This window comes from Mya arenaria, chromosome 12 (assembly GCF_026914265.1).
Source record: "Mya arenaria isolate MELC-2E11 chromosome 12, ASM2691426v1".
NCBI lineage: Eukaryota > Metazoa > Mollusca > Bivalvia > Myida > Myidae > Mya > Mya arenaria.
In genome coordinates this window covers 64,037,532-64,053,184 of record NC_069133.1, presented here as the reverse complement: position 1 = coordinate 64,053,184, position 15,653 = coordinate 64,037,532, and the positions used below count along the sequence as shown (strand labels likewise).

The window sequence follows — 15,653 nt, the reverse complement described above, 5'->3', positions numbered from 1 at the left end:
TTCAATATATGCAGCGATTGCCCACCGCGTTCATATATATAATCTTCATCGCGTTCCGCGGCATAGATTCAACGCGATACGCGACGTTGGAAAGTGTAAATTTACTAAAATTAAGGAAGCAGCAACTTTTTTAAAGGCTTTTGCTTTGTTCCCCCCCCATAGTTAAATTCTAGTCCTTTTAAGTCATACATACTCGACCCGTAATCTACAAATCTATGTTCGTACTCAAAACGTGATATTTTAAGGTTTGTTGAAAATGAAACATTTTCGAGCCTATTTAACACGGTGGTTCAAATAATATACTTTTTTTAAACACCTGATACTGAATGGAAACGCCTAATCATTTATCCCGTAAAAATTTTGTTTTCTTCGTCTTATTGTGACCCTTTACCATAATTGTAATATTCATGAAAAGACACATGCAAGACGAACACAGCTACTGGTACAAACTCTTCCTAAGGCGCTAAGACACTTTCGCAGGTATATATTAGTATTAATTTATTTATTCAAAATACTAATTCAGAGAACAGGACAGAACAGAAACAATAATTATGACTTAAACTTAAACAGCTCATCGTCACACTAGGCACATATAAAACAGAAATATAGAACACATATACACACTCACACATATGGAGATACATCATTTGTGATAAACCAGCAACAGAAAAACAAAACAAACATTCAATATTCTAGAGACATAATTATCAATTTTGAGAATGAAGATGATAATTCTCGAATTCGAGTGAAAACCATTCTACAAGCATTGTTGAAGTTCATTGCAATTATCTATTTGAACCAACGAAACCTTTTAAAATATCTACTTGTCGCGGTGAGCCGCATCGCGGCTATGTGCAACGTGTATGTCAACGGAAGTCGTACACGGTAGTAGCAGATGAACGCATTAATGACGCGCACCACCGTGTTTGCTACCACGGAAATATCTCCGCGATGACGCAATCTTGCCCGAGGTGTCAACGCGTTTTTTTTGGCAAAAATGTGGGGTTGGTAATGAAGATGCGCTATTGTTGACGCCCGCTAGTGTCGTCCTATTATCTGACATGTCTGTGTTAATATGTCGTTTTAATACACAATCTTAATGTATTAATGAAACGACTGAATCAACAAAACATGTATAAAGATACCCGTGTTCTTGAAAAACACTCTTGCAGAACCATTGTTGTTTGAAATAGATAGCGTGGTAGAATCATACTCTTCACCGGACAGAAATTGTCTTGTAAAATCCAACCCGTCACCGTACAAAATTAATCCTGCAGGACAAAACATAGAAATAAAAATAACGCAATATTCTTTAATTTACAATTTTTTATTTTGGATAACGCTCCTAATTAAACAGCCATTCATGGAACTTTAAAGGCGCTTTTGTGTCAGGTTACTTACATCTCGTTTTGTTCAGTTTTGGAATAACGTTAGACGTATAAACAACTTTTTATAGTACAGAATATATGAACAAACATCAATAACTTTTTCGAATACAGATTATAAGACAAGAAATCAATTTAAGCAACTTGGTACAATCTGAATATCACCTTGTTTTGCCGAGTTTAATTCTACGTGCAGGGAGGCATTTGTATGATCCTTTGCTGCAAAGGCACTGAATATAGTCGCATCAGACAGGTTACCATCGTGTTTTACGGCCCGCTCGGTTCGTGCTTGCAAAGTGAACCAGGTGTTGTTGGATTCCGTCAAAAGAAGTGTGTATTCTCCTAGCCCGTTGAAAGTATAATTCATTCGATCCAATGTGCTAATATGGGGATCTCCCCAGAAGTTTCCTTTTGTATGTAATTAAAAACATCAAAGTAATAGTAAAACATAGTATGCGGACAGGATACCCACTTGTGAGAAACAGAAAAAAAATCATATTTGTATTAGGCATACTTAGTTTGGTAATTGGATCGTTAATAGGACGCTTCGAACTACAATCGAAACTCGCTCTGTCGAACTCTGTTATCTCGGTATTCACGGTATGTCGAATTTTCCCGAATGTTTTTGGACATGTGTGAGACATATGTTGTGTTTCGTTGAATCGAACGTTCGTTGTAGTTTTTCCCCAGGTCCAAACGACTACGACATATGAGAGATTTTAATGTATCTTATTAAGTACACCCTTTCTTCTCAAAATACGCTTAATTTTTAGCTATTGCACTCTATAGTTTTCTGTTTAACGTTACTATTTAAAAGTACCTTGACTGTAGGGTGACCGCGTGTAACAAGTTCCAATAGGATGAAGTTGATAATATAATTCGCAGAAGTCAGAACTGCAACATTTTTCCTTCATTTCAACATCATATTTGTCATGCTGACTCGCGTTGAGAGATGGGTGGTAGTGGTATAGACCGCCAGCAACTGGACGCCCCTCCACAAATCGACGCGACTTACGATAATAGCAACAAGACTGAAGAAACAGAATATTAAAATATATCAATTATATCATATTGTTCTTTCCGTGCCCCTTTTGAAATGTTTTGCTAGTATGAACTTGTTTGAACATTTGTTAAAAATACATCGAATAAGCAAAGTTATGTACACTTTTATCAACATAACCCTATATTTCTCACATGATGAAATAAGCATCCATTCAATGTAACTGTTTTTCAAAAAGGTAACTAGTTGTCGATTAATTTGGTTGGTCCTTGAAGAAGTCTTTGCTAAGGTTGTCGTTTGAAGCTAAAGAAAAAGTTGTTGCTTAGATAGTAATATGTTGTAAAGGAAAACATTGGTTGCTCAGGTAGTAAGAATTTGTTTTGGATTAAACTGCATGTTAAAGTAGCTTTTGCTTAAAAGGACAGCATTTGTTTTTATGGATGAAGGAAGTTATTAGGTAGTTTTTGGTTGCTAATGACGTCATTACTTTCTCAAAAAGTCATTGGTGCTTTTGGATGAAGATACTTGATAAAGAAATGTTTTTTTTTCAAAGAGAATCCTTAGTTGCTACGGAAGTATGTGGTCTCTAAGTCAGAGGTTGCTAAGGAAGACAATGGTTGCTATCGATATGAGTAGTGTGTCAACAGAAAGTGGTTGCTCAGAAAGTCATTGGATGCTAAGGTAGTCATTTGTTGCTAGGTTAAGACTAACATTGCTATGGAAATAGGTTGCTGCTAGGAATGTCATTCGTACAACGAAGTCATACGTCAAATAATTAATCGGTTACTGAGGAACTCATTTGTATTTTGTAGATGAATGTTGCTGCTAACAAAGTACTAGGTTGCGAAGAATGTCCTTGGTTGCTAATAATGGCATTGACAGCTATAGAAGTAAGTTGTCGCTTAGCAAGTTAGAGGTCATCGGTGTATATGAAGACAGTATAGTTATTATCCACAGCATTTGGCTACGTACAAAATATCAATGATCTGGATTATGAGATTTCAGTGGGGATTTTCAATGTTCTACTCGATACGTATAATGATAAATCTTGGACCCCGGGAGAAGCCTGCTTTGACCCAAGAAACACAATTGAACAATCTTGGTAAATGGCCATCAAATGAGGGTATATACAACATAACATTTATAAAAAAGACTTGTTATACCTTGGGGGGGGGGGTACTTTTGAACCAAGGGACATATTTCGATAAATCATTGTAAAGGATTATTACACGAGACTGAAAGCAAAATATAAAGAGTATTGTCCTTAAAATATTCTAAATTTTACGAATGTTGACGACTGAACTCGGACGCCGGGTATAGAGCAATCAAAATGGCTCACCTTGAGCTATTGTAGCTTAAATCACATGCATATGTTATATAAAAATACATTACAAAATATTCCTCAGGACATTTCACAAGTTAACAATGAAGGAGATGAACTGGAAAAAGTGTAAGTTGTTCAAATTTGACGAGTGTATATTTTAAGCGAATTATTTAGCAAAACATCTCATTCAACTTTGCTAAAACTTTAAAAAGTTAAAGCCAGCTGCAAAACGTTACTTATATTTGTATAAATTATAATGTTTTGTTCTTCTTCACAGCTGAATTTAATGTGAAACCTTTTTTTCGCATATACGAACGTACATGCAAATTGATCGCGTACAGTATAAAATTAGCATTACCTTTCCATATGGATCAAATATACTCCTATGCCACATGTCCACACAAACAACATCTCCCTCAAAGTCATCAACACTTTGCCACCAGAATCGTCGAATTTTCCGACCTATTCTCCAGTACCAAGGGTCGAACCTTGCAAGGTTAAGGTCACATGGACATTCCGGTAGGTAAACAAACATGATTTCGTGATACGTGTTTTTATTTGTATTATGTTGTTTGTACCAATGTATGCAATCCATAACGTCATGGGATTTCCATTCTCCAATCTTAGTCAATAAAAGCCCACTGACATCTGATAAAAATACATTTACATAAATACATTTTAAAAAACACTTGACTTATGTAGACAAAGTATTACTCAAAGTATGTAATGCATATACTTTGATATTACATCATGTTATCGATTTTTCTAAAACAAGTAACAAATATCGAAATGCTCAATATAATTTCGGCATATCTAATTGAAAAACAATTGTCCAAAAATACTAAGCATGTCACAATATAATTAGAAAAGATCTGAGCGATTCTGCCATTAATGAAACAAGCGTTTATCATTTATTTTATATCATCCCTGAAAAGGCAATGCTATCCAACTGTATCATCCCCATGTTATGCATATAAGATGTCATCGTTACAAAACACGGTTTAGTGGCACTGGGCAAACGCCAAAGACATATAACACAAAATCACAAAAAACATAGAACAGCACAAAACTCTACAAACAGCACACAGTGCATACATACTATATATATAAAACATAATTGGTATGTTTATCAAGAATTGTTGGTACCGCCTTGGAACGGTCAGTAAAATTTAAATTTACAGGGGGTCTAAACCAGTTTGTGTGCACTACCTCACTCTTATCCCAACAATCCCGAATAAATCAATAATGTAAACGTTTGAACGTCAGCATATTTCCAGGTATTTCAGTTAACATTTGCCTCTAAAGTGTTTGCCATTATCTCGTTAAAATTAATAATTCTTTTTTTTATTCAAATATAAAAAAACGCTTGGTATGTTTATCAAGGATTGTTAGGTACCGCCTTGGAACGGTCAGTAAAATGTTAATTTACTCGGGGCTTAAACCAGTTTATTTGCACAAACCTCACTCTTATCCCAACAATCCTTCATAAAGATAAAACGCAAAAGGTAAATCTTATCAAAGTATGCATTAACTTGAGGAAACTTATCAATAAAACAAATAATAATAAACGTAAAGGCAAACCCCAAGTACTTCTATGATAAGAGATCCCAATTCTATATGCAGACGGAGGGAAACAATTCATAATTAATATTAATAAAAAGCATCGTTGTACTAAAACTGGGAACAAATAAAGAAAAACATTATTAAAAATTAAAGCGACTTGTATTTGCTAATCTTTTCTTCCAAATGATTTTAAAATGTAAAATATTTGAAGAAAATGAAGTCACATGCCAAATCACTCATGTATACAGTTAACTTTACGGTGCCTCAACATTCAAAGCCGATTTCAGTATATTATTTTAATGACACTCTCTTCTTCATCAACATTGCATTATATTTACATACTGTTAGTGCTTGAAAGTTTATCCATCTGGAGAGCAATTGGCTTGAACGAAAAGGGATTGGTTCTGGTGATTTTGGTGTCAGCATTATGGGTTCCCACCCAAACATTGACATTTTGCACGCTATTTAATTGTACTGTCCAATTCATTAAATCTTTTGGATAAATGAACATGGATAATGTCTTAAGTCCATCCGAAACGATAGCGAGCTGGAAAGATGCTACCTGAAATAGTCCACTATCATATATGTAATGCGTCAGACGATAAAACAGCCGTGTTCAGTTTACTTTTACATATTTCATCTTGGTTTTAGAGTTATATTTATTTGGAACATCACAGTCTACATAACTCGGTTGGTAGGGGAACCTGTAATGTATATGTAGTTCCATTTTGAATTTAAATAGAATAACTAACTGTATTTACGAATCGAAGTACCAAAATTATTTCAAATTTGCCTTCATGTTTTTTTTATAAATCTATGAAGCACACATCTAGAAATGGAATCACTTGATGTAAAATGAAATAACTATGATAAACTGAACTCATAACGGTAGTTGGTTCATTAGGTTTGGCGTTTTACATTGCAATTATCACAATTTTTCCTCAGAACCGCTAAGCGTTATCGTGAATGTATCTGTATTATCAGTATTGACTTACACAAGCAGATGTAATGTTATTACAATGAAATTAATATGAACTTACTGACGAAGACTGGAATATGATTGGAAGCGGTGAAACCTTGTTCCAGTCGGCAATAAGCAGAAACTTCGGTTCAAATGAAGTCAAATTTTCGGATTTCATGACTATTGATTTGACCATTTCAAGATCACTTTTCTGTTCCTCACTGAATGGAAAGTCATTTAAGATATCAATTGTTCGATACGAAATTGATTGGGATGTTTGTTTGTTTATTCCAGCATAGAAAGGCGCGATGATTGGAACACCACTAAAGCCATTATCATCACTATCATTAGGGCCACTGGTGTTTGGAGGTGTAGGGTTTGAGTGTGGTTTATCAAAACTAATGTACCCGTTAGAGCAAACCTATAAAAAAAGGAAAATGTTTACATTTAGATTCAAGCAGAGATAATTATCCTTTGCAATGACAGTTATACAACGATACGATATATGCATGTATTGTTCTGGTTTGTATTGCAATAAAATTTAAAAAACGCGAAATGTTCAGAAAGACATGTTGGATATTATATATGATGTTATATATATATATATATATATATATGTTAATAGAACACATAATTATTTTTGCATATATTTTTTTTCTCATTGATAATATTTTTCACAATTTGCTTGCTCTAGTATCATAGCCTTTACTTTACCGTAATTAAATGTTCAAAATGAACTTTTCATCATGTGACCAAAATGTAAGAATCATCTTTTTCTATAAACACAAATTTCTATCGACAGTTTCCAAAATTTAAATTTAAATTCAGCAAATATTAGATTTATTCTTACGGATCACACGGATAAGAAGACTCTTACATATATTTCGTATCTCATCCGCTCGAACACAGGTATTCCTGGTAGAAATCTAATAGGGTTACTACATTGTTGTGTGACGGCAACGTTTTTTGAAGAGTCGTTGAGAAACGGAAATAGTGGCACTGAAATTGAAAGCTCCATTTGGTGACACGAATCTTTTAAAATTACGCATTTATAAACTAAATGTTTGTTTATTCCAATGTTATACTCTCAACAGAGGGTGCATTGAACTTATAAGACACTTTGAACATTCTAACTCATGGTATCCTACTCTTTATGCCTTGTGTCTGGAAGGAATGAAATCGTAACCTGAGTCAGATAACGGCCATATCAAAATAACCTCAGGTATAACTCGATCCTTCGATCTAGGGGTTAGAGTGCTATAAGGCGGACAACCTAACCACTAGATCGCAGAGGCAGTTCAAAATCATAAAAATTGATTTCATAATATCATAACAACAACAGTATAGACAGGATTCAACAAATGCGTCAACAATATAAAACATACTACTGTCGCAGTATTTTGTCCTGTCATCATAAATTCCAGTCTTGCAGGAGCAAACGCCTTCATTGCATTCTGCATTATGCGCCAAACAATAGTTTTTGTTGTCACAAGCTCCGCCGATGGATGCTTTAAAGAGTGTGTATCGGTATACAGTTATACATTGATCCAACGTAGGCAGCATCGACTCAATTAAAACAAATAACATCGAAATATTGCAAATTGAATTATTGATACTATTGTTGTAGTATTCTAATAATCTCATTTACTAAACAGATTAACAAAGGTTAGTTATATACGAACTCACATTTTTGCACACAGGATGGAAAATTGGCGCTCCATTCTCCGGAACTTTCGCAATTTATGGCCATTTCTCCAACCAGAAGAAACCCAACATTGCACTTAAACGTCACGGTAGATCCAAACGTTGTTGAATATGGTTCGTCAATGAAACCATTCGTTGATAGTTCAATTACAGGACATTCTAAACAGGAAAGAAAAATGTTGAAATTTCAAGCAAAGTACAATGATCCTTTTTTTCGGTCTTTTATATATTTATAATTGAATTGTTTAAAGACAAGTTAAACCAATATACAAGTAGTGAGTGAGACACATTTTATGCAAATTAAATTCATATTTATTACAACAGTGTACTTTTAATGTCGCAGATCGGGTTGTCACTCCATAAGCTTCCATCTAAGCATGTTATCTTAGAGTCTCCATTAAGATCGTATCCGAGAAAACAATGAACCTCTGCGCTGTCTCCAAATTTTGTTCCAGTATCGAAGAGAACTTTACCGTTGTCAATGGTTAAATTTCCACAATCTTAAAAAAAAAGGAATTCAGGAATTTTGATGATAAATCATGATGCCTTACTTTTTTAGAATTTCATAATTTGATTTTGTTTTCAGAAGTGCGCTTTTACCTTGAAGCACACACGACACATTCTCCCATCCATAAGCTGTGCATAGTATTTCACCAGAGCCATCAAGCGAGTAACCCTCATTACAAACAATTGTTGCATTGTTTCCAAAGGTTGTGTTACCAGATGTTGTTACATGTCCGTTAGCAACAGACGGTGGCCCACAATCTGAAATACATGTAACCAACAATCACATGTCTTTAACTTAATCTATATAAAAATACTTGCTGTTGTATACAGTGTTGATAATAAGTTGTAAACGCACGTATGAAACATATTGAAAGTTATATGATACGGAATATGCTATTAGTTTTTTGACTACCGTCCCTTGTTTTCGTAGTTTTAATGAATCAATATAAGTAAGCACAGGATGAACAGTTTGAAAAAATATATTGGCAAAAAAGTAAAGAATTTCTACTGGCGCATCTTCAATATTTAAACTCCTCAAGCGAGATAGTTTTCTAATTGAATAGGTTTTAATTTTCACCTGAAGAGTCACAGACAGGATTATCGCTCCAGGTTCCGTCCGCCCGACATTTTATGACAGAGTTACCGGTAACCTCTAAGCCCTCATCACATGATATTAACACAACAGTTCCGTACGTGGTTACGGTGTTGTTCCTCTGGCCTCTGCTTGGGGTTGGATCTCCACAGTCTGATACAATATTATAATTGTTATCAAATCAGTAATATAATAGAACAATGATATATACTTCAAGAAGCCCAGTGGTCGAGATTTCAAACATAACTCATGTTTAGAAGTACAAGGCAGGGGCCCGAACGACTATAAACTATGATTAATCAGGTATTATATAGAAAGCGTATTAACAACAAGTGTTGCATGACAGGGAGTAGGCCACGAACACGCATAAGAACGTAGTGCTACTTCATATTACAAAATTTGAATGACTCATATAAAATAGATCGATATTGTTTCGTTTGTCAATGTTAAATGGTGTATCTCTTTAGCACTCACGAAAAGTATATTTTCAAACAACTTGTTAAAACAGAATACAAACCTTTTACTCTACAGGAAGGAATTTCACTCCAAGTTCCGTTAGCAAGACATTCGACTGGAGTTGTTCCCTCAGGTAGATACCCAGTATTACAGCTAACAAGAGCTGCCTCGCCAAATGTTGTAATATTCTCAATATCGACATATGTGTGTTCAGCCTCTAACGGCCCACAATCTAAATAAAATATATAATCAAAATATAATTTGAACAAACTTGAAATATTTTATTGTTTCATACCAAACATTACAGCTAACAACTTGTAATGTTGCAAAATGAATAAATTAACGGCACAAAGATCAAACGCTGTTAAATCAATTCTTCATAGCAACTAACGAATATTGCTAATAAACCGTTTTTAAGAAAGTGTTAGACAAGAATGTACAAGTATCTGAATTATATTTAAGCGCTAAACCAAATGTACGTGTATGCATATGGAAGGATTTATGAATACATCTAACACAAGATTGCCTTACTTACCAACAATTACACATATTGTGTCATCTGACCATCGCCGATTCTCTTGGCACTGTATAATAGAACTCCCCGTGATGTTATACCCCTCGACACATGCAATTTCTACAACTTCATTCAATGTGGTCTGTGAAACATTGCTCCTCCCGTTTTCTGGTGTAGGGTCGCCGCAATCTGCAAAACAAAGAACAATTGCAACCAAACATTCAACTCGACTTAACTTAACATATTTATTTCCCCCATGGCTGGAGATATTCATAATATATACAAACATTGATAGACATAGAACATAAAAAGTATTATATATATACAATACTAATACAGTTCAAAATTATAGTTTATTGGTGTCAACATATTTATACAAATATTGTAGGATATAGCTTCATATCTAAGTATAAATAAAAAGCTTATATTCTTCATGCAAAGTATATTAGTCTATTTGACTTGCATCATAGTAAGGTCGTATGTGATCCGCCGCTTGGATGCGGAAATCTTGACGAAACGAAATACAAGAGACAAGAGGTTTACAGCAGTGAGATATGGTATACATAATATTGTTTATTTTAGAAAGATAACGTGGACATGGGTTAATTGATAAGTATAATCCATAAATTGCCATTCAGTTTTATATGAAATATGTCACTATTTTGCATGGTCGTTTCAACCTTGACGAAACAGCACATTGTAAGGCTTGGATTTTACTTAGAAATACTTAGTAAAAGTAAACAGCGTGTAATAAATTTTAAACAAAAATTTCAAAACATTGACGACTGGAACCCCTCAAACCTTTTAACACCAAGTAAAACTGTCCAGAGAAGAAACAGTATCATAATTTCGTGGTTGAAAGTTTCTTTTAGTTGATTTGTAAAGTTTGCTATTTGTAGTTTTACATTCACAAAGAACAAGTGTCGGTTCTGGTCGCAAGCACAGCTGATCTACACCATCATTTTGCTATAAATCTAAGAGTCTTTCTGTATACATTCTTTCTTGAAACAGAGTTTATTATATAAGGCGAGAATACAGGAAGAAGGATTCGAAACAATATAAAATCATAGTCATTTTTCCCAGCAGTTGAGTTCTTATAATTTGACTGAGTTATTTACAATCATTTTCCATGCCGATTTGGGTGGTAATCAAAATGATGCGGTAAGGTACACATTAAGTATAAATTGCAAATTGTACTAAGTGAGTATTCTGCATATGTCCGGGATAAAACCAAGTTTAACAGAGTTATAATCTTCCAAATACATACAAATATTTTCTGATGAAAATCTCTTTCGTTATATAATGTTGAGACAAACTTTAAATTTTACACCAAAAAATCAGTTTGCATTTATCGATTTGGCTACAGAGGCGGTTAAGTTCGAGCATGGATTCCGACATATCAGATTTGGCTTGCGATGGAAAACCTTGCACTTTCTTTGCCACAAAGTGTTGAAATCGATCGACTGTTTTTGTTTTTGTGTTATTTACGGTCATGTTATTCCATAATTCAGAGCCGTAAAATGTTATCGGGACTATTATCTTTTGGTATAAGCTGCATGAAACGAGAGGACCTACTCCATAAGGATGGAAATAGAGAAAAGGGCATTTTTCGCTTTTTGAATGCGCATTGTTATGCGTCCGTGCAGTTTTAAATTTGAATCCTGCAGATTGTATATTCTGTTGGCCAAGAGCTTTTCGAAGAATTTACAAAAACAAGGTATAAGAGATTTTGGTCTATAGCTTGATGGGTCTCGCTTATCTTTACCTTTGCCTTTGTATATTGGGACCAATATGCTTGTTTTCCATGCGTTTGGAGTTGATTCGTGCTTAATTACAGCAATGAATAAGAATGTGAGGGCTCTAATTGATGCTGGCCCACCTAGTAATACATGCTCATTCAGTATACCATCGTGATCAGGGCTTTTGTGTTTGGCGAGTGCCAGAATGATCTTTTGTATTTCTTCCGGTGTGAAGAGCAGTGTGATAAAATGGGAGAGGTCTCGATTTTCGCTATTTGCGGTCAAAAAGCTTTTGGTTTGGCCTCGTCACGGTAATCGAGGGTGTCTTGCCTATTTGAACGGCTAAAGACGTTGGAGAAGTGGTGCATAAAACCTTCTGTAACCTTTTCGTAAGTGTATGATGTTTCATTATAGATACTTCTGTGGAGACGTTTGACTTTTGGGGATATTTTCACAGAAGGAGTTTCCAGAACAGTTTGTAGTCCAACTCTGCCGTTTTGTTAAACTCGTCTAAGTATGAATTTTCTTGATCTTCAATAGCTTCACGCTGTATTTTTTTAAACGTTGTTTTCGCTTGCTTGTGTATATAATGGCAACTGTTCCCCGCGTGGCCTTACAACGTTAAACTTAACGACGTCGTAAAAGACGAGAATCAGTGTGTGCGCTTTTGCTGCGTTTGACCAATATGGTTTTGTCCTCTTATTGATTTTACAAGTAGGGAGTTTTGTCGAGGCATCGTGTAATATGTTGCAGAGCATGGTGTTAATAAAATCGGGTGTTTACTTGTCTGCCTCGGTTAGTGTGGGTTCATCAATAAGTAGGGACATCTGCGAGTAGCATTCTGGTATTCTAAGCGGTTACCGGATTTACACTTGTTCCTTTTGGGAGCTCTGGGGACAGTTTATTTTCAAATGACTTACAAGGTATGTACATAAAACAAAGGGTAAGAGTGAACACCAAATAAGGGTTTCATTTTAATAATCTCTTGACGTTCATGCGTTCTCCGCTAAATATGTTAAATAGTAAACTATACCAATTAAAGGACATTCTGGTCGACTACTCCATGTAGCGTTCCTCTGACAATGTATGTATTGATCGCCTACTAAGAAGTGTCCGTAGTTGCAAGATACTTCTAAAACTGTGCCGTATACAAACTGTGTCCCGTTGATCGAACCATTATTTGGCGTAAAGTCATCACATACTGAAATATATTTTTATTCTTACCAATGGTTTTAAAAAGAAATCAAACCTGATATAAATTCAAATGCATGTTGAGAAAAGCTTTCTTTGTTGATAATTTTAATTAATGAAATAATGTACACAATTGTGTTCTCCAAGATCGCATGCTGACGAAATAATTATCGCAAACATTTTTAAAGATGTTTATCTTAATTAAAGTCAACTTTTAACTTATTTGAATGTATACCTGTGCATTTTACGGCCACATCTTGAAGGTGTGAACAATTATCGTATGTAACGTACGAACAGTTGTTAATATGCGTGTCAGATAAACCACATGAAAGATCGTCGACAAATATCGGCCCAGTCCCGGCGCTATACTCACCATTTAAATACACGGCCTGTGCTGGACTAGAATGTATTTGAATTAACCATGGAAAAAGTACATTATTCTATTTAATTGATTAACAAATCAACGTCGGCAACTTTACATAGTTGATTATACACTTTTATAAGCCTTGACTAAGAGTAGATATGCCTGGACATAAATCCTGAAGGACAAAAACACAGATAGTCAGGTTAGAACTACGATCAGCTGATACAAATAAAACACTGTTAACACGATCAATACCATTGATATGAACTCCTGTGTTTGATACATTGAGGTGGTATTCTGGCTTGTCACAGCATGCACTTAAGCAGACAATCTTTACTGAGGATGTGCCAAGGTAATTAATACGAATTAGCACATAGGCTTATTGAAATGTTTGACATCATGATGATCGTATTTAATATTATGTTTAACATATCATTTACACTCACGGGAAGCCAAACATGTTACAAATAACGTCAGCCTCTTTAATGCCAAATCCATTTTTGCAAATAGTTCCCCATGTGTCCATGGACTTGATCTCAACTCTTCCTTCCATGTCACTTTGGCCACCAGAAAGGCGAACGTCTTGTATATTGAGCGGTCTGCCTGTATATATAATAGGTTAGTACATCACATCTTACATGTCAGTTGAAGATTTCAAACTAAAATAAAATCTTCAAATAACCTTAAAATGTGTTGCTCCTGCAAAGACCTTTTGTTATTAACATATGAAACAATTTAATAAATTATATTCAGCCTTTTTTGAAAAAAGGCTCGATACTGAGATGTCAGAAATAAATCGGTATGCTTTGAAGGTTTTATCATCTTTATCAACTTATTATATCCTTAGTCTCCGAACCAACAATGTTATTCGTATATTCATGTCAAAAATCAAAATTTAACCCCTATGTTATCATTATGTTTGTGAAAGAAAAACATTTTAATAAAGTCAAAACAGAGTTTTATTCTAAACAACTTATGATTACTTACTGTATTCTTGGCATTCTCCTTCTGTAACCCAAGCTCCGTTTGCATGGTCGCACGTCATTTTTAATTCGCCAACGTATGTCTTATAATAGGAGCAGTCAGCGAACAAAGCTGAGCCATTGTATGTGAAATATCCGATTCCCCAAAAGGCAATGTCTGGTTGACCGCATTCTGTTGGAAAACAAATAGCATTAAAAGTATTATATAGCAATACTTTTGAACGCATTTAACTAATATGTTAAATATCATTCTTATACAAGAAATCAACCCTGTCGTAATAATTTGAAAATACGTTTTAAAAACAATATTTACCATTGCACACGACCGAAACATCTCTTGAATGATCGCAAAACCCAACGGAATGATATGGACACTGGAATAATGAAGTATTTGTTTCGCCGCAAAAGAGTCGGTCAATATGAATTGGACCTGTTCCTTCACCGTGTCTCGCTCCAGCAAAGTAATAAGCTGCGCCGTAACTTAAACGGAATAATCACGATGTTATAGAGGTTGACAAACACAATGAGTACGTGTATTAGTACGTATAAATGTGTACACGTATTGTTGCAAGTAAATTTGCAAGTTGAAGATAAGTGGTATATATGGTATAATAATATACTGTGAAATCATTAATGTTCGTGGGGCATTAATGTTCGTGGTTTCCGTGGGTTGGGTGATCCACGAATTCAAGATCCCACGAAATATATACCCTTTATTCACTTTTTCAATTGCCTTGTTACGTACATACTGTAGTATATTATTTACAGAGGTCGCAGTATACAGTGTTAAAACCTGTCTCACTGTATAACTTACGATCATTATTCTGTTAATATATTATAACTGCCTTTAACAAATAATGAACCAAATCAATTAAATGTGTTTTATGCAGCAAATGACAATTATAAGCACGTGTTTAAACTTGTGCTGTTAATGAAAATCTCCAAGTTTACAAGATGTGCGTGATGAGTGTCTGTACTCGATTTTTTTATTTAATGAAATAATCAATCGATTACTAGTACATTGAAGGTTACTAAGCACCGAACGTGACAATATACGCACCTTTTCGGTGTTTTCACAGTTTGCAAAATTCTTAATTGGCATTTAATGGCTTCCCCTATCTGTATTTATGATCAGAGTACATCTTCTTTTATTACCTTTATTCCCAAATAAATCGATAAGTGACATGGGTATATGCACTAATTGGCATGTCGTACCACATTAGCGAGTGTCATAAACCGAGTGACGTAGAAGACGGAAATCACGGGCCAGCGCGTGGATATTATGCAGACGATCTAGGACGATCGCATCTTCGTTTTTTTTTTCAAAAATGAAAATCCACGAATTCAAGTACCCACGAAATTGTTTTTTT

General features: G+C 34.8%; 1 protein-coding gene across 4 annotated transcripts in view; it reads right to left on the bottom strand.

Annotated features, from left to right (window-relative positions):
* Positions 1–15,653, bottom strand: part of LOC128211461 (uncharacterized) — a 73,294-nt gene that overhangs the window by 38,786 nt on the left and 18,855 nt on the right. For all 4 annotated transcript variants that reach the window (XM_052916278.1, XM_052916279.1, XM_052916281.1 and 1 more), the window contains 19 exons: positions 14,597–14,763; positions 14,288–14,455; positions 13,747–13,903; positions 13,172–13,335; positions 12,779–12,946; positions 10,028–10,195; positions 9,554–9,724; positions 9,022–9,189; positions 8,538–8,702; positions 8,267–8,437; positions 7,920–8,096; positions 7,619–7,741; positions 7,111–7,232; positions 6,313–6,654; positions 5,615–5,834; positions 4,068–4,357; positions 2,206–2,416; positions 1,551–1,793; positions 1,146–1,271 (listed from right to left, as the gene is read on the bottom strand). In XM_052916278.1, coding sequence (XP_052772238.1) covers positions 1,146–1,271; positions 1,551–1,793; positions 2,206–2,416; positions 4,068–4,357; positions 5,615–5,834; positions 6,313–6,654; positions 7,111–7,232; positions 7,619–7,741; positions 7,920–8,096; positions 8,267–8,437; positions 8,538–8,702; positions 9,022–9,189; positions 9,554–9,724; positions 10,028–10,195; positions 12,779–12,946; positions 13,172–13,335; positions 13,747–13,903; positions 14,288–14,455; positions 14,597–14,763 — 3,521 coding nt within the window. The remainder of the gene's footprint in view (positions 1–1,145; positions 1,272–1,550; positions 1,794–2,205; positions 2,417–4,067; positions 4,358–5,614; positions 5,835–6,312; positions 6,655–7,110; positions 7,233–7,618; positions 7,742–7,919; positions 8,097–8,266; positions 8,438–8,537; positions 8,703–9,021; positions 9,190–9,553; positions 9,725–10,027; positions 10,196–12,778; positions 12,947–13,171; positions 13,336–13,746; positions 13,904–14,287; positions 14,456–14,596; positions 14,764–15,653) is intronic.